Source organism: Grammomys surdaster, unplaced genomic scaffold, assembly GCF_004785775.1.
Source record: "Grammomys surdaster isolate TR1022 unplaced genomic scaffold, NIH_TR_1.0 126278, whole genome shotgun sequence".
In the NCBI taxonomy this organism is placed as follows: Eukaryota; Metazoa; Chordata; class Mammalia; order Rodentia; family Muridae; genus Grammomys; species Grammomys surdaster.
In genome coordinates, this window is record NW_021621078.1 from 7707530 (window position 1) to 7726023 (window position 18494).

Below are 18494 nucleotides of genomic sequence, written 5' to 3' on the forward strand. Positions count from 1 at the left end.
TACGGAGAAGGTTCAAGCCAGCAGAGATCCTAGGTGGAGGCCGGCACCCCCTACTGGCCTGGGATAAGAAGGACTCCCTAAGAGGAAAAAGATGGCCAGGTCACTCGTTGAACATATTAAGAGTTCTATGTATTCCACTATGTGAAAATTCAGCCAGTGAAAAAGAGAAGGTCCTCATCCTCCTTAAATTTATATTCTAATAGGACCAAAAGAGAGAAGTTCAGATAATGGAAATGTCTAGAAGAAAGACAAGCAGGGTGTTGCTCTGGAGCTGATCTGGGATGCAAGTGGGGTTTGGGGTGGGAGTGGAACTGATGTGACAGCTGCCATCTAAACAGAGCTCTAAGTTCTCTGTGGAGTAAACTTGGCGGCGCGATAGGAAGATCAAAAGCAAGGCCATTATTTATGCAGGAATACAGATACTCAGAACCCTAAGCCCTACCCCCCCACCCCCCACCCCCGTTGATCTGGGTGTAAGGGAGAATCAGAAAAGGTGCTCTTAAAGTCTGGGTTCAACAGGTAGAGAGGAAAGACCACCTGAAAAGGACAGAATGCACAAAGGAGCTAGGTTCCTCTAGGGTTGGGAACTCTGAAACATTCCTAGCTCCTGCTAGCTGCAGGACTCCACTGACTCTGCACCACTTGAGCCCTGGAGGACCAAACTCCGGGACAGAGCTGTGGAGCCAGAAAACGAAGGCCCAGAGAGGCTAGACAACTTGCTCAACAGCACCCAGTAATCAGTACTAAACTGTGGGACTGGATGAGGGCCTTGCTATTCATTTTCCCACCTTCCTGTGCCGCCTCCCCATGACCCCTTGCCCCATCATTTCCAATATATTGGGCAACCTTGGGCGGTGTGAGTGTGAGAAGCAGTTATTTTGGGATTTAGGAGGGCTGGATCTTGACTTGGAGTCCAGCCAGGGGCTGGGGGTGGCTGTCGGTGGGTGTTGTGGTGTAATGGGGGAGGGGGTTACATTGAGCCTGCCTTCTCATCAGGCAGTAATTACTCAGACTGCTGAGTAACTCAGGAAGGGGGACCCTCACAGACAGAAGTGTCCTCAGCCCAAGCTGATTGACAGTTACCACTGTCTTGCTCGATAAGGTCTTAGGGACACAATCATGATGGTTTTGTGCACTGCAGTTTTCCTCTGTATCATGTGGTTTCCTAAGTGGGGGCAGGGCTGCTCATGTGTGACAGAGCTGTACAGCAATGTTAGGAGATGGTGCATACCTCTGACCAGCTAAAGGTCCCTGGAGATGAGACAGTTGCTGGGAAGAAGCCACTGGGCCATTAGCACATCAGTCTTTCCACCATAGAACTTGAAGGTAAAGCTAGAATGGTCCTGACCAAAGCAGACTAGGTTTTGGTATGCTGAGGTGGCAGCGTGGGCTCCAGAATGCACTGAGGGGTAGGGATGTCCAGAGAAGCTGGGAGACACAGGAAACCCAGGCTGGAATTATTAAGGTGAACGATTGCTCCTTGATGAGGACATTCTGGGTCAAGCTATACCTAACTTAAGAGTTGCAGAGACTGAAGGGGCAGTGACCCTTTCCAGCCCTTCCCTTGGCTGCTCATTCCCAGTCTGCCTTGCTCTCTCCTCTGAGCAGCCTCCCAGGCAAGGCCTGTACCTGGCTGCTTGTTTTTACATCTCTCTGCACCTTAATTAGGGGTTTCCAAGCAGGGAGGGCCTCCAGGGGAGCCTGAGGCCACAGAGCTGTCTTAAAGGGACAGCTGTGCTCACCACTGCAGAAAGAGGAGGATAGGAGTGGGGGTTCAGAGTGCTGGTGACCATTTTTTTGCGGAAGGCTGAGGGTAAGACCCGCAGGTGCTTTGTTCTTCCAAAGGTCAAGGCTGTCTTGCTGACTGCTCTGCCTTCTCTTTAGGGTCCCAGGAGTGCTGTCCACTCATCAGGAAAAAGGCTATAGCCTGAAGGACAGACTAGAGAGGGCAAAGGCTTGCCAGGACTCAGGAGGTTTGGGGAATTGAGGCCTCAGGCTGCCCTATGCTTCCAAAAAAGCCTTTTTAGTTTCCAGCTTCTCCTTTGAGTACCAGCTTCCTCTATTTCGACCCTCCACATGATGGGTACATAGCGATCCACACCAAGCTTTCGGCTTGGGAGCTGGGTTGATAGGTGTTAAGGTTCCATCTTGCTGGGACAGCACAGTTCTCTGAGGTAGAGAATGTGCCCATGTCAGCTGACAGACTACACCTTACAAGGAAAGAAACAGGGTGAAGGTGGGGAGCAACAGGAAGGCCCAGTAGGTCGGTAGGTCGCAGAACTCCTTTAGGCACACTCATCTGGGAGTAATAACTTTGAACTAGGCTAGAGAAGAGCATGGGAGCAAGGGGGATCACTAGGGAACGCCGAGAGGCTTGAGAGTCTATACCTTTTGTACCAACTGGTGCCCATTGTAGCACCGCCCTCAACTCTTTTAGTCTCCGCCCTGCTAGAGTCTCCGCCCTCGGCTCAGAGGCTCGGCGGTCGATTGTGCTGTCTGTGCTCTCTGCGCTCTTCCAGCGCTGTCTTTTTGTATCTCACGTGGACTCTCGGGTGATGGCGGCGCTGGTTGTGTCCGAGACTGCGGAGCCAGGAAGCCGAGTCGGCCCTGGCAGAGGTGGGTGCAGCAATGCTGTGACCTCAAGACCTCGCATCTCGGGTGGGATCCTCAGGGCGAGAGGTGACTCCTTTCTCCTTGAGACCCGAGAGTGTCATGCTGTTAAAAGTTCTGAGCTCTCACCACCAGAGACCCAGGGACTCGTCTTTTCTCTCGGAAAGACAAAAACTGTCCCTCCTGGAAGTTTATTTTCCTAAAGGCAAAACTACGCCCTATCCCAGCTAGCAGACAGACCCTGGAAGAGTGACAGAATAGAACAGATCTGACGGGAGGGAAGGGACCCCGGTGCGTTTTACAAGTGGTCTCGTTGGATATGCTTTTATTTAATACGAAGAGGAGCTCGGTGTCCTTTACCAGGCACTAGCCGGCGCCCAGTAAATGCCAGCGTTGTGCTATGTATAGGGACTAGAGAACTATCCTGGCCCAAGGATCTCAACTGGAGGGGTGGGGCATACAAATTCAAACTTGTCAACCTTAATAGAGGAGGTGCCTACCGTTCTTCATGCTAGCGCCTGCTGTGCCCGAAAGCCCACGAGAGATTTTAACCTGTGAAGAGATTTTGTAGGGAAGCCGACGAGTCTAAGCTCGTTGTCCAAGGCCATGAAACTGACCCAACGCTTTAACAGTGGTAATATTGAAACGTGATGTCAGGACCCCAGCTTTCCAGGCTATAGAGTTCTTCAACGCACCCCTCTACCACAGTAGATAAAAGCACAGGTCTGGGAGGATCCCTCCTATTCATAGGAGCCCTAGCTAGAAGTTCGCATAAGGCCGGGCGTTGGTGGCCCACGCCTTTAATCCCAGCACTTGGGAGGCAGAGGCAGGCGGATTTCTGACTTCGAGGCCAGCCTGGTCTAAAGAATGAGTTCCAGGACAGCCAGAGCTATACAGAGAAAGCCTGTCTCGAAAAACAAAACAAAACAAAAGTTCACATAATACAGGCGCACAGGTTTTGTAGGTATGGGATGACTACATTTGTCTTTTCCAAGCGTTTTGGCTCTTAGTGAGATAGATATTGTTGGGTAGAGTGGGAAGTCCAGGATAAGGCCTTGCTGAAGAGCCTCAGTTTGTGGTGTGTGTTTGTGTTTGAGACAGAGTTTCTCTATGTAGCCCTGACTGTCCTGGAACTGGCTCTGCATATCAGGTTGGGCTCGAACTTGCAGAGATCTGCCTGCCTCTGCTTCCCCAGTGCTGGGATCAAAGGTGTGTGCCACCACTGCCCGACAGTATTTTTTTTTCCAAACCAAAAAATGAATTAGAAAATTTTAACAATATTTTATATTATGTGTCACAGTGCCTGTGGAAGTCAAAGAGTGAGTTTCCTCCCTCCATGTGGACCATGAATCCTTTTACCATATGGGTTCAGGGGATTGAACTCAGGTCCTCAGGCTCTGAGACAGGCACCTGCACCCCTAGTCCTCTTTCCAGTCCTGCTTTTTATTTGTGTGTTTCCATGTATGCACACCTGTGTGCAGGCACCTGGTATTCGATCCCCCTGGAGCTGAAGTTGCAGGCTGCTGTCAGCTTAAAGTGTTTGTAACTGGTCTCTCCAGCACCCTACCTTGATTTTTTAAATTCAGTCTATCACTGAATCTAGAGCTCATTGATTCGGCTAGATTGGGTGTCCAACAATCCTCAGCACAGGGATTACAGGCCTGCTGTTGTGACCAGCTTTTTTGTATGGATGCTGGAGATCTGAACTTAGATCCTCATACTTGTGTGACAAGCACTATACTATACCTTTTCACCAATTTTTTTTTAAAGATTTATTTTTATATAAGTACACTGTAGCTGTCTTCAGACACACCAGAAGAGGGCATTGGATCCCATTTCAGATGGTTGTGAGTCACCACGTGGTTGCTGAGAGTTGAACTCAGGACCTCTGGAAGAGCAAATGGTGCTCTTAACCACTGAGTCATCTTCTCCAGCCCCTCTGATTTTTGTGGTGTCTTTTTTTGTTTATTTTGGTTTTTTTGTTTTGTTTTTTTGAGATAGGATCTCACTATGTAGTTTATTTTGGTTTTGTTTTGTTTTTTGAGATAGGATCTCACTATGTAGCTCTGAGTGGCTTGGAACTAGTTATGTAGACCAGGTTAGCCTTAAACTCAGATTTGTTTTTTAAAAAGCTTTATGTGCTGTGTTTGTATATATGCCTGCAGACAGAAGAGGGTATCAGTTCCTATTATAGATGGTTGTGAGCCACTATGTGGGTTTTGCAAATTGAACTCAGCATCTCTGGAAGAGCAGCAGTGAGTGTTCTTAACTGCTAAGCCATCTTTCCAGCCCAGATTTTTTTTTTTTTTAGAGGAGGGGAGAACAAGGTCTAGTTGGCTTTACTGGTCTTGACATCTTGATCCTCCTGCCTCAGCTTCTTGAATGCTGGGATCATAGATGTACATACCATACCTGGCTTTATTCTTTTAAATGAGGTGAGGGACAAAGGTATGGGTTAAGCAACTCTGGCCAAATCAATGAGACCTGAGTTGTGTGACTCCTTTGCTTTTTAGTCTTTTTGTGTCATCTCTAGTCCTGAAGGGTGAGCCATACCCCCATTTATGACGACTATAATCTCACAGCATAGAAGTTGATTATGCAGATGTCCACTCTGGTTTATGGGCTATCTGTCTGTAGGATGAATTCAGTTAGGGCAGAAGCTGGGTGGATATCCTTTGTGTGTGGAATCTGGGCCTTCAATTTAGAGTTAACAGATTAAGCAGCACTGGCTGCCTGTGGTCTAGGGCAGATGCAGACTCAGGCCTTAATGTTTTTTCTAGGTCGCATCTCTCGGGGGCGACTGGCCAATCAGATCCCCCCTGAGATCCTGAACAATCCCCAGCTACAGGCTGCTGTCCAAGCTCTGCCTTCTAACTACAACTTTGAGATCCCCAAGACCATCTGGAGGATCCAACAAGCTCAGGCCAAGAAAGGTGAGCTCTCAAAGGGTGGAGTTCTAGTGAGGTTGGAAAGTTTGCTTGCCCAGATGTGGGGCCAGTCCTCTCCCAGCCCCTTCTAGCTCTCTGCTTTTCCTCTCTTGTCTTGCAGTAGCCTTACAGATGCCAGAAGGCCTCCTACTCTTTGCCTGCACCATTGTGGATATCTTGGAAAGGTAAGGCTTGGGCACTGGAGAGCAAGCTGAGCCTTTGCCCAGTATAGTTATGCCTGTTGGCATAATTTTTCTCCTCTGGACTACTGGCTAACTCCTAAGCCTCCTACAAGCATGTGTATGCACACAAAGGGAAAAAGTCGAAATAAAATTCCCAGGTTGCTGAGAACTTGGTTTGTCCATTTCCCCTCCCTTATATAGTCTGGGCAAGGGCAAAGAAGTTTTTTGTTTTTTTGTTTTTTTGGTTTTTTTTTTGTTTTTGTTTTTTTTTTTTTTTGGTTTTTCGAGACAGGGTTTCTCTGTGTAGCCCTGGCTGTCCTGGAACTCACTCTGTAGACCAGGCTGGCCTCGAACTCAGAAATCCACCTGCCTCTGCCTCCCAAGTGCTGGGATTAAAGGCGTGCGCCACCACCGCCCGGCAAGGGCAAAGAAGTTAATTTTCCTTTCTAGGCCAGAGCAGATGGTAGCATCTGGGAGGAGCCTAAAAAAGCTAACCCTAAATGGGTGAGGGTCTGGCTGTCAAGGGTTTGGGCAGAGTAGAGGGATGAGAGGCTGGGGAGTTGAAGAGGGTGCTTCTTTTTCTCAGGCTTAGTTTAGGTGGGAGTAGGTGGGTGGCAGAGGTGAGAGATGCCTAGGGAAAGATATTCAGTTCCTCTGCCCCCTCCTTCTAAGTTTCTTCATGACAATGAACCATTGCTGGGGGTGGGGGAGCTCAGTGCTCAGCCATCTGGAGCCAGCATCAACACAGGGAGGGGGAATGCAGAAAGGGGAGGTCATCTCGTGCTGGGAACCTCCTACTTCCCTGCTGCTGCCCTCACCCTTCTCCCTCCCCACCACCATAGACCCACTTCCCCGCTCCCACCCTCTTGCCCCTTGGGGATGCTCTCTGGGGCTCAAGCCAATTTGCATACATTTTAATCTATAAAAAATTAAGTGCTCTGGCTGACTCAGAGCCTGGGCTGCATTCTAAGGAGCTGAATAATCCGCCTCTGTCCACAGCCTGATTTGGGGAAGGGGGTGGAGGAGGGGCAGACTGGCAGCCTTTCAGCCTCCCCCACTGCACCCCAGAGGAAGAATGAGGGAGCCCAGTCACAGAGCCAGCATCTATGCCCAGGTATGCTCTCTTCCTAGGAGAGCTAAGCCTCCTGCTCTGTTCCAGTGGTGAGTTTGGGGGTACGGGGTCCTTTCTACCACCCTGCCCCCTAGTGATTCAGTCCTGGCGGCAGATCTCATAACAATGTGCTGTCCAGAGCCCACTCTTCCTGACTGCATGAGGAGTGTGGGCAGCACCATGTGCTGTGGGGGAGCTGCGCATGGGTCCTCCCCATCCTGGACACCCATGGCCTTACCTATGGGTGGGGAGCTGATGGGGTCTGGGCAAGGGGAGGCCATGCCCCCACATACACCCATGCCTCCGCAAACACTAATGCCAGAGCTTGTCAGGGATCTTTACCTGCCCTGGGTAGTTGGTCACAGTTTCAGTGGTCTGTTTGCACTATGCACATGTACTTCTGAGGGTTAGGGGTCTTGCAGTCTAAGGCTGGACAGGGTGCTGCAGACATATCCTCACATAGCAACTGTTCCAGGAGCTGCTGCCAGAGCTGAGGGAGGTGGCAGATGCACCCCTCCTACTCTTGGTTGGCAGCTGCCAACTCAAGGAGATCTGGGTCCTGAGACACCTCCAGAGTGAGGACTGTCTCCCATCTCTGTGTCTCTGTTACACTGTTCCCCAACCCCATCCCTACAGGTTCACAAAGGCTGAGGTCATGGTGATGGGTGATGTTACCTACGGGGCTTGCTGTGTGGATGACTTCACTGCAAGGGCTTTGGGAGTTGACTTCCTGGTGCACTATGGCCACAGCTGTCTAGGTATGGTGGGCTGGGACACCAGAATACTGTCAGGGAGGCAGGCTGCAGACTGATTTTGTCTACTGTGAATTTTTCTTGTTCTACTTGCAAGCACAAAGTCCCTTCTGGTTTCCAGGGTGGCCTTGGTCTTCCTGCTTTGCAGTTAGCTCTTTCCTTTGGATTTGGCTGCCTTGGAAATCATGCTACTGTCTCAGATGTGCATGTCTGATGTTTTTGTTTGGTTGGTTTGGTTGGTTTTTGAGACCGTCTCACTCTCTAGCTCAGGGAGGCCTGGAGCCTAACAGCTGTCATCCTGTTTCAGCCTCCCAGCTGCTGGCACTATAAGTGTGAGTGAGCACACCTGGCAGATACAGGTGTTTGAAGGGATGTTCCTGGGAGAACAGCCTGGGTACCCATCTAAGATGAGAATGTTCTAGGCAGGCTGAAGCCAATGTTCTGGCTGCTCTTAAGATTGGGACTGGGCCAGGATGCTTGTTCCTCCTTTCAGAACACTTGTTTTGAACTCTTCTCTGTAGTCCCCATGGACACTTCAGTTCAAGACTTCCGTGTGTTGTATGTCTTTGTGGATATCCGGATAGACACTGCCCACCTTCTGGACTCAGTCCGCCTCACCTTTACCCCAGGCAGCTCACTCGCTCTGGTCAGCACCATTCAGTTTGTGTCAACTTTACAGGTAAGTAGACCAGCTAGCATCGTGTGGGATGGAGAGGCTATTCCAGGGTGCTCCTGGCTCCCATGCCTGGTGCTCTGGGCTGCTCCTCTGGCTCCGGCTCCCAGCTTCCCTTCCTTCATTATCAATACAGGCAGCTGCACAAGAGCTGAAAGCTGACTATGGCATCAGTGTCCCGCAATGCAAGCCCCTGTCCCCTGGGGAGATCCTAGGCTGCACATCCCCTCGTCTACCCCAGGAAGTAGAAGCTGTGGTGTAAGTGAGAAATGGGGCTCCTTTGTAGAGACACTCAAAGTACACATACTCAGGGAGAGAGGCTAAAGTTCCCAACCTGTGTGCTCAAGGTCACCTTGGAGGACAGGGCCCATGTGGGGATCACACTTCAAGTTCACTTATACTCTCCAGTGGTCCATCCTTCATCCAGAAGGCTGTGCTGAGGGTGGAGACAGAACTCGGGGCCTGATGGGGGAATCGGGATGGGTAGAAGTGGAGAGAATGTAATTGGAGAAGATGGATGGGCACGCCCAGGCTGCAGCCCCATTAATTTAGCATCCGGACAGCTAACAAGCAGGAGCAGCGTGTCTCCTGCCGCCTAATTATTTTAGGTAATGGAAATGCTTAATGTTGTGTGAATGCAGCCAGCCTCACAGCCGACAGCTCTTCCGGCTGGGACTGGGGATGGGAGTCCTTTCCTAGCTAGTGGCAAGAAGGGAAGGAGGGGCACTGTGACCCAGCCAGACCCTGGGAGCTTCAGGGACTGGTCCCACAGGTTTGGCTACACCCACATAGGATACTCCTGCCCTTAGACCCACATATAGGACTTCCAGAGCCCAGGCCTGGCAGCCCTGCTCCCTGAGGGCCATTCCCCATGTACTTGTGCCAGCATAATGGGTACCCATCATCTGAGGCCTCAAAGTGCAGGTTGAGGGAGGTACCCTGAGTGTTGGCCTCAAAGAGAGTTATGCTCTCCAAAAGAGAAAGAAGCAGCTGCCGTGGGTGACTTATCTTGTAAGCCCTGGACTCTGCAGGTCCTAGGAAGGTACTGTGAGTGAGGGTATCTCTGAGAGTATGTTCTGTGTGGCTTGATGGTGAACCCTGGTATCCAATCTCAGATACATTGCTTGATAGCTTTTGAGCTTTGAGCAAGTGGGTTTTGTTTTGTCTTACTTTGTAGCCTTTGCTGTTCAGGAATTCACTATATAGGTCAGGCTGGCAGGAATTCACTGTATAGGCCAGGCTGGCCTCAGTCTCATAGAGAGCTCTCTGCCTCTGCCTCAACTGCTAGCTTGAGCATATGTATTAAAGTCCTTGAAACTTGGGTTTATCTCCTGTAAGATGGCAATTGCATAGGTGTTTTAGGTACTTACTTCAGGTCTGGGACTCAGAAAGTACAAGAAATGGTTGTTATAACTCCATACTGTGCCGGGTAGTAGTGGCACACACCTTTAATCCCAGCACTTGGGAGGCAGAGGTAGGTGGATTTCTGAGTTTGAGACCAGCCTGGTCTACAGAGTGAGTTCCAGGACAGCCAGGGCTATACAGAGAAACCCTATCTCAAAAAAACAAAACAAAAAAACCTTCTGTACTGTATCAGTGCTGGTGTGATCCAAGAATATCCAAGAATATCCAGTGTGTACCCTGGAACCTCTTCTAAAGCCTATATAACATAGATTTTTAAAATTTATATATTTTTGTTTATTTTGGGTTTCCCTGTGTAGCCCTGGCCATCCTGGAGTTCATCTGTAGACCAAGCTGGCCTCAAACCCAGAGATCCTACCTCTGTCTTCTGTGATATGCTACCACCTTGCTGACCACCACCACTCTTTGCTTATTGCATGAATGTTCTGCCTTTGTGTATGTCTGCCACATGGGTGCCTGGACCATTTGGAGGTCAGAAGAGTGCATCATATCCTCTAGAAAAGTGAGCCATTGTGTAGGTGCTAGGAATTGAACCCAGGTCCTCTGAAAGAGCAGCCAGTGCTCTTAACCAATGAGCCATCTCTCTCCAGTCCTGAACATAGACAAGACACAACCTCTATGTCTTTGTTGAGCTGAATAAACAAGAAACTCTCCCTCAGCTTTCAAATTATGCTCTTGGGCCCAGGTGGCCTTTCTTTGGCTTTGGCACTTCCTTTACTTTTGCCATGGAAGACTGCTGCATTACACAGAGGTATCTCCTAGGCATCTAAGTTCAGCTCCTAGCTGTACATATGAGAGGCCTAAAGAGATGAACTGTCATCAGTTTTTACAGATTCAGCAGCATGGGTGGCTGCGAACTGTCTTCAGGACCTGTAAGCCAGGACACCCCTTTTGCTATTCCATTACCGCACTTATACTTCTTCCCACCCTGCAGGTATCTTGGAGATGGCCGCTTCCATCTGGAGTCTGTCATGATTGCCAACCCTAATATACCTGCTTACCGGTATGGCTGGGGAGGGCTGACTATGTGTGGCAGGGTGGGTCTCTGCCCTGGGGGCCCTCATTAGGCTGTACCACCCCATTCCCTGGCCACTAAATGGCAGGCAGCTCTAACGGAAACACATTTGGAATTTAGACCCAGGACTGCTGTTGCCTACCTGGGAGTTACCCCAAACTCTTAGAATACTCCGTTGCTCTTGCCTGCTGATCTCTGTGGTTACCGATCTCAGTAATAATCCTTGTTCCCGACTAGGGGGCCACTTAGCTGACTCTGGGCTGTCACAGTGATCCTGACAACTTTTCTAGGTATGACCCATATAGCAAAGTCCTATCCAGAGAATACTATGACCATCAGCGCATGCAGGCCACTCGCCAGGAAGCCATTGCTGCTGCACGCTCTGCCAAGTCCTGGGGCCTTATTTTGGGAACTTTGGGCCGCCAGGGCAGTCCCAAGATCCTGGAGGTGAGAGGGCTCAGGAGGAGGGGGCTGACAGGAAAGTAGCTGGAAAAACCAGTAGGCTGAAGTATCTAGCTTTGGCCACTTCATCTCAGAAACTCCTGCTTGGCCTCCTTCTCTCGGCAGCACTTGGAATCTCAGCTCAGAAACTTGGGACTTCCTTTCGTGAGGCTGCTGCTCTCTGAGATCTTCCCCAGCAAGCTCAGTCTACTTCCTGGGGTGGATGTGTGAGTTTCCCCACCTTACCCATGTATGGTGATCAGCTAAAGGGAGCTTAGAAACTAGGTTCTGGCCAGCACAGACTTAAGGTTACAGCCAATGGGAATTGTATACGTGGTGATGAAATCTTAATATTTATCAAGAACTTACCTAGCAGGGGCCACCCTTGACCATAGGCCGCCTACATTGTCTGGTGGGATGAGTGTAAGAGTGCTGTGTATGAACCTTGGTTCTAGGTGGGCAGTTACAAATGAACTGTCCCCAGAAAGCTCTTAGGGGTCTTGGGAGATAGAGTGAAGGGCTGATGACCATTGTTTGATTCTATTAAGGTGGATTTTTTTTTTCTTTTGCATGTGTGTTCGTTTGTGTGGAGCTTTGGTGTCCACCCTTTTTTTCCCCGAGACAGGATCTCTCACTGGAGCTTGCCAAGTCGACTGGCTGGAAATCCACCTGTCTGGAGTACAAGTGTATATCATACCCCCCCTCTTTCACACACACACACACACACACACACACACACTTTTGCTTTTTACTTCACTATGGGTGTTAGGAATGGAACTTGAGTCCTCTGCAAGACCAGCCAGTTCTCTTAACCACTAAGCTATCTCTCCAGCCCCACTTTAGCTTTTAATGCAGTGGTTTTGGGAGTTAAGGTCCTTGGTTTACAGGGCAATCACTTTACAGTTACCTTCCCAACAGTATAGTTGGATCAATACATCCTGTTGACAATATTGAGACACCATCATGTTCTTCAGTGTTGTACCCCAGAGAGAGGTGGCCTTCATGTCACATCTTACTGGCTTACCTTCTTAGGTGGGTGCAGGTGGCATGTCCACGCCTCTCCATTGACTGGGGTTCAGCCTTTCCCAAGCCACTGCTGACACCCTACGAGGTAACAACCACATTTTGAAAATCTGCAGGGTAGTGGACTTTGTACTTCCTGTTGAGGGAGGGCTATGAGATGGCTGGCATGGGTGAGCTGCATTTAGGGTTGTGGGTTCTGAGATTGAGCCACCATCTTGCTTTGTAGTTTTTGTTTGTATTTAAGGCATGATCTTCTAGAGCCCAGGTTGGTCTCAGTTTATGGAGTGTTGGGAGGCTAGAGCCATCACACCTGACTGGGTCTCTTCACCTCACACTTCCTTTCTGAAGTGTAATGATAATACACATCCTTCGTAGGCCCTTGTCAAATTTGCTAATGCAGGGGAAAAAAAGGAATTGTCTCTTCTCCCCTAGGCAGCCGTGGCCCTGAAGGACATTTCTTGGCAGCAACCCTATCCCATGGACTTCTACGCTGGCAGCTCCTTAGGGCCATGGACAGTGAACCACGGTCGGGACCAAGCACCCCGGGGTCTCTCCCAGCCTGCATCGGGCAAGGTAGCAGACTTTTTTTTTTTTTTTTTTTTTTTTTTGAGATAGGGTTTCTCTGTATAGCCCTGGCTGTCCTGGAACTCACTCTGTAGACCAGGCTAGCCTCGAACTCTCGAACTCAGAAATCCTCCTGCCTCTGCCTCCCAAGTGCTGGGATTAAAGGCATGCGCCACCACGCTGGCCTAAGGTAGCCGACTTTAACGAGGGCTGAGAGGCAGCCTACAGGCGTAGCCTTGGCGTGACGTGATCCACGGCCGCCACCCTGAGGACATCGGGGGAAATGCAAGGGAGCCGGGTGGAAGTCGCAGTGGAGACACGTGGATTTGTCGGTTACCTCAGGTGCAGCAGGGGTCGAGAGGCGGCTCTCCAGCCCCGGCCTGTGAGGGCTGCAGCTGCGCAGACCAGAAGGCTAGGTCGCCGGCTCCCTGAGAGATCTGGAGCACCAGGTATTTGCAGCCACGCCCCGCCTTTTTGTTTTAGCAGGGCCCCGCCTTCTCTGAGTCCCGCCTTAGGGGTGTTGCCAGCACAGGCCCTGCCCCCTTACAGGTCCTACTTCCGTTTGGGAAGGCCTGCTTCCGGTCGCTCTGCGGTATGGCGGCTCGGCCGACCCTGAGAGTGCTGTGTCTAGCCGGCTTCCGGCAGAGCGAGCGGGGCTTCCGAGAGAAGACTGGAGCGCTGAGGAAGGCGCTGCGCGGTCGCGCAGAGCTCGTGTGCCTCAGCGGGCCGCATCCGGTCCCCGAGGCAGCGGCTCCAGAGGGCCCAGGGCCAGACTCGGGTGAGACAAGCTGGTCCCCTGAGCTCCCAGTTTTCCTCCCTTATCTGTGTCCAGTCCATACCAGATACCTCCCGCCCCCCAACTCCCCTGGCTGCGTCTTTCCCGAGCTCTGCCTTCTTCCTCTCACTTTCTCTAACCCTGATCCTGTGCTCTCCCATCTGCTTCTAGGGCCCTCTTCTCCGGAGGAGCAACCTCGAGGCTGGTGGTTTTCTGAAGAGGAAGCAGCTGTTTTCTCAGCTCTGGAAGAGCCCACAGTGTGCAGGGGTCTGGAGGAGGCCCTGGAGACGGTGGCACAGGCCCTTGACACGCTGGGGCCTTTTGATGGACTTCTTGGCTTCAGCCAGGGGGCCGCACTAGCAGCTTTTGTGTGTGCCCTGGGTCAGGCAGGCGACCCTCGCTTCCCCTTGCCAAGATTTATCATACTTGTGTCGGGGTTCTGTCCCCGAGGCCTTGGCTTTAAGGAACCCATCCTGCAGAGCCCCATGTCACTGCCTTCACTTCATGTTTTTGGGGATACTGATCGAGTCATCCCTTCTCAGGAAAGTTTGCAGTTGGCTAGCCGATTCCTTGATGCCGTCACCCTCACCCACTCTGGTGGTCACTTCATTCCAGCAGCTGCATCCCACCGTCAGGCCTACCTTAAGTTCTTGGACCAGTTTGCAGAATGAAGGCTGGACAAATGTCTCCACACTGCTCCCACTTTCTCTAGCAGCCGGCTGTCTAATGCCCTCCTGTGCACGCCTCACCATGGCTACTTAAAAGACAACTATCAGTTCTCAGGACACACATAAGACCAGAGAGCCTGTGAGGAGACAGTGGTGGGCAAACAGGGGCTGGCACCCCTGTGATTACCAAACAATAAAGTGATGGTTTAGATTTTGAATGTCTTTCTCCTGTTGCACAGACCCTGGGGGCAACACCAAACTAGCAATTACTTGCAGCTGTGAGCCCCCAGAACACATTTTTGGTGGAATTCATTGTTTTGTAGCTTTAAATTCTGCTTATTGTGTGTATGGGTGTACACTTGTGGAGGTCAGGATAACTGCAGGTAGTTGATTCTTTGAACCATGTGGGGTTGTTTTTTTTTTTTTTTGAACTCTGATCATTGGGCTTGGCAAGTCATGCCTCTACCTTTCAAGCCATTTCACCATCCTTTTGTGGGAGTTTACATCCCAGACTGAAGAAGCCAGATATCTTTCCCAGATGACACTTAGCAAGGATCTGCTTGGGTTCATCTGCTTTTAGGTTTCCTACATCTGATCCCTGAGAATTGGGAGTTGGCTTTCTTTTGGTCCCTGGCTTGGTCTTTGCTTTCTCTTCCATAACTGTTCCATCCCCTCTGAACTCTGTAGTACCATATGTTGGATAAAGGCCAAAGACAGCACAGAATAAACTGCCTTTTCCTAATGAACCCATCTGCAGAGTTTCTGAGATTACTGCTATTCATAATTGATGATGCTAATTATTGACGTGTTGAGAAAGCCAGAGCTTAAGTAGCCTGCCTGGCTTAACCTCTTGCCATTTGTCTTCACTTCAGTGACCCAATCTTGCCACACCCATAGGTTTGCTGCTTTCTGACCTCCGCCCCGAAAGGCAGTTTTTCTAAGATATCACAAGGTACCTACTTAGTCCCATGCCACAATATCCTCTAGGGAGCTTAGTCACTGAACACGAGTTGGAGTTGGCCAGATATTCCAAGTCATTCTTCTTACAGTTGCATTTAAGTTACCCAGAGTTATATGTTCCTTGACACACAGGTGTTTCAAGGTATACGTCAGAGAAATGGTTCTGTGGTCAAGAACACGGGCTGCTTTTTTTAAAGAACCCAGGCTCAGTTCCCAGCATCTACACTGTAGCTCACAAACATCTGTATAGCTCTTAGTTCCAGAGGCTCTAATCCCAGGGATGCACATGATATGTGCTTAAAAGTCAACAACCCAATGGCTGTGGTGGTACATGCAGGCAAAGGTAGAGGACAGTCTGGTCTGCCTAGAGAAACCATATTCAAAAAACAACCAGTTGGTTGTGGCACATACCTTTAATCCCAGCACTCTGGAGGTAGAGACAGGCAGATCTCTGAAATTGAGGCCATCTTAATCTACAGATGGAGTTCCAGGACAGACAGGGCTGCACAGAAACACTTTGTAACTTGTTAGTTGACCAAGGCAGAGCCTTGCCAGGTATTCTCTTCCCCTGAAATGCACTCATGTAAAGTCTGATTCAGTTGCAAAGACCTCTGTCTTCTTTAGCCTGGCTTAAGACTTCCACCAACAGACGATGGCTCAGCAGGTAAAGGCATTAACTGCCAACACATGCAGTCTCATACACACTAAACATGATAAAATTTCACAAAAGGACAGACTGGAATTAGACCCCAAAGTCCCATTTACTGATTTTTGGTTCTTTGTAACAAAGCTGGGATGGGAAGTTGGTCTCTGTGCCTTGTTGGTCTTACAGGGATTGCTTCCTTGACCAAAGGAGATTGAGGAGATGGAACTCTATAAACCCCACTGGCTTTGGTCTATTAGTAGTCTTGCTTTTCTGCAAATAACTGATTCTGCAGATCAGTACTCAGACCCACTGCCAGTCATAGGCTGCCCCGTGAGTCGGCTCCAAGCTGGGGAAAAGGATGACTTGCACTCTTCAGTAGCCCTATAAATAAAGGTGAAGTTCCACATGAGTGGTCTTTAGGTCTTGGTTCTACCGGGAAAAAGGGAGGAGAGGGTTTGAGCAGAGCTGTATCAGGTGGAACAGAGAAAAGTGCTCATGCTTGAAGTAAACATCTCTCCCAGGAATCAGAACAATTCTGATTCCTAACAAGTGGAGTGTCACCTCCCACCATGCACTTCAACACTACTATATGCACATCCTGTGGGCCACCTCCACGAGGAACATTTGTTAAACTTGGAGTTGCTAGAAAAAGCTATAGACCTACTTGTCTGCCCCTGGTCATTCCTGATGTAGCTATTTGCAAACTACAGCCTTGGGTAGAATTTTAAGTCACTGGTAAATATGTGCTATTAGGAAAGAGCCTCTAGTGTGACTCAAAACCCTCTGGGGATGAGAGAAAGGAGGTCCCCTGAGGAATCAGTGTTCTAAACATTTGTGTATATCCCAGGTAGATAAGGTCCAGAGGTAGGAATAACATTATTGAGAATTAACTATACCGGACAATGAGACAAGTAGAAGCCTGTCATCTAACTTACTTTTGAGACAGGGGTCTCACTACAATTCTGGCTAGCCTTGAACTCACAGAAATCCACTTATCTCTATCTCCCAAGACCTGGGATTCAAAGCATGTCCCACCATAGCCTAACTCATTTATTTTTGGTGCCAGGAATCAAATCCAGGACCTTAGGCATGCTAAGCACAGACTGTACCACTGAGCTCTATGCCCAGCACCTGTCCCCCATTGTCTAATTTCATGAAGAAAGTACTATCATTAACCTAATAGCTGAGTTTTACAATTGAGGAAACAGGCAGAGAACGGCTAAGTACCTTACTCAAGACTGGATGATTCAGATCCAAAAGCTCACATTCTTGCCTGTTGTCATCACCACCACCACCCCCCATTTTGAGACACAATCTCATATTTATTGTCCAGGCTAGCTTGGAGTTTCTGGGCTCAAGAATTCACTTGCCCCAGCTTCCTGAGCACCTAGAACTTCAGGTACACACTGCTGCTCCTGGTTTTGGTTGGTTTCTCTGCTGTCCAGTAAAAAGTAAGCAAAAACTATTACTCGGTATAGGCTAAATGCCCCAACTGGGCCTCTGCTTTCTAATGTGTAAAGTCGGGGAGGAGCACATGGTTTACACTAAATGCTTTCGAGGACAACAAACACAGCATTGTATAGTCAACCTTCTAATCACATCTTCTGATGGGTTCGATCTGCAAAAGGTTTGTCCTCTCTTCAGAGTAGCCCTGTTATTTGTTTTCTGCATCTTGATTACACCCAGAATTTCTAAAGCTCTTCGGAAGACAGTATCCTATCAGACAGAGTCTCTCAACAGCCCTAGCCACAAAGTATTTACCTGCAGCCTCTGTGGTGGTACTCCTTTTTGGGGCACGTGAAGAACTTGAGTTGGGAATGTATTACTTAGAGACTGGCTGACGGGAAACTGCTGGCTGATACCTTCAGACAATGCATTAGAGACCAGGTGAACTTTACTAGCCTGCCAGCTTCTTGCTGTGTTAAGGACCCTTTTAATCATGGCTCAGAAGAAAGTTGGGGGACAGAGTTATGGGAAGGCTGTGGCTCTATCAGGAAACGGACTCTTTGTCCTTTTCCCTCTGCCTGCTCACCTAGGGTTTTCTGGGAGAAAGGTGAGATAAAACTTCCCTCTCCTCCCCCTTCAGCTCTCTGCGGGCAAAAGTGACTTCTTCCTTCTTACAGGACTCCTGATCCCATCAGTTCACCACTCATGAGATAAAGAATCCTTATCGCAGAACCACCCATTTTCTCGCCACCTAAGGCAGCGATACCTCGACTGGGAAGACAGGACAGTCACTGAGGAGGATGTTCACTCGGTGGCTCTTGCTTCTGTGCCTGAGGTAGATGCGCAACAGCCTGGAAGGCCGCCTCTCTGAGCACATCTCTTGCCACCTCCGCAGACACATAGGATGTTGCGTCGCCGCCCCGCCTCCTCTTACTCTGTATCTGCCCAAACCCAGGCTGGCAGAACTCGGGAGTGGTGGGGAGCGTGGGCGTGCTGCGGGGCGACCATGGCTGTAGACTGTTACCTCCGGTTCCCACAGTAACAATCGAAAGCCACGGTTGCCCTGGAGACGCGGGGGCGGGGCTTGCAGTCTGACGTCAGCACCGCGGGCGGCGTGGGTGGCGCGAGTGTCTGCGGGGCCAGCGCCCACCGCAACCCACGGGGACCTTGGACGGGCGTGCCCGAGGGAGGCGCCTGCGCTGCATCAGCACCGCGGACAGCGGCGCAGGGAGGCGCGGAGGGGCCCGGGGTTGTCGGTCCTGGGGCGGGGCCAGGCGTC

General features: G+C 50.1%; 1 protein-coding gene across 4 annotated transcripts; it reads left to right on the forward strand.

The window, feature by feature from the left end:
- The first annotated feature begins 2537 nt into the window (after window positions 1-2537).
- LOC114613961 (2-(3-amino-3-carboxypropyl)histidine synthase subunit 1) lies at window positions 2538-14913 on the forward strand. 4 transcript variants are annotated; one of them, XM_028759421.1, is made up of 13 exons: window positions 2538-2616; window positions 5391-5543; window positions 5659-5722; window positions 7467-7588; window positions 8104-8261; window positions 8392-8513; window positions 10612-10680; window positions 10983-11139; window positions 11260-11360; window positions 12166-12244; window positions 12589-12729; window positions 13063-13169; window positions 13667-14913. In XM_028759421.1, the coding sequence occupies exons 1-12, from the start codon at window positions 2556-2558 to the stop codon at window positions 13150-13152; spliced, it is 1317 nt and encodes a 438-aa protein (XP_028615254.1). In that variant the 5' UTR covers window positions 2538-2555; the 3' UTR covers window positions 13153-13169; window positions 13667-14913. The 4 variants fall into 4 exon arrangements, with proteins under 4 accessions (XP_028615254.1, XP_028615253.1, XP_028615255.1 ...); XM_028759420.1 differs by lacking the exon at window positions 13063-13169 and adding an exon at window positions 13207-13498 and having other exon boundaries at window positions 2542-2616; XM_028759422.1 differs by lacking the exon at window positions 13667-14913 and adding an exon at window positions 13270-13383 and having other exon boundaries at window positions 2542-2616.
- Window positions 14914-18494: the final 3581 nt, after the last annotated feature.

What these genes read in the sequence shown, in the direction of transcription:
- LOC114613961 (XM_028759420.1), top strand. Translation starts at nt 2,556, where the DNA reads ATGGCGGCGCTGGTTGTGTCCGAGACTGCGGAGCCAGGAAGCCGAGTC. An exon ending in CAGGAAGTAGAAGCTGTGGT is followed by an intron (nt 8,514 to 10,611) that starts GTAAGTGAGAAA and finishes CCCACCCTGCAG; the next exon opens with GTATCTTGGAGATGGCCGCT. An exon ending in CTACTTCCTGGGGTGGATGT is followed by an intron (nt 11,361 to 12,165) that starts GTGAGTTTCCCC and finishes TTACCTTCTTAG; the next exon opens with GTGGGTGCAGGTGGCATGTC.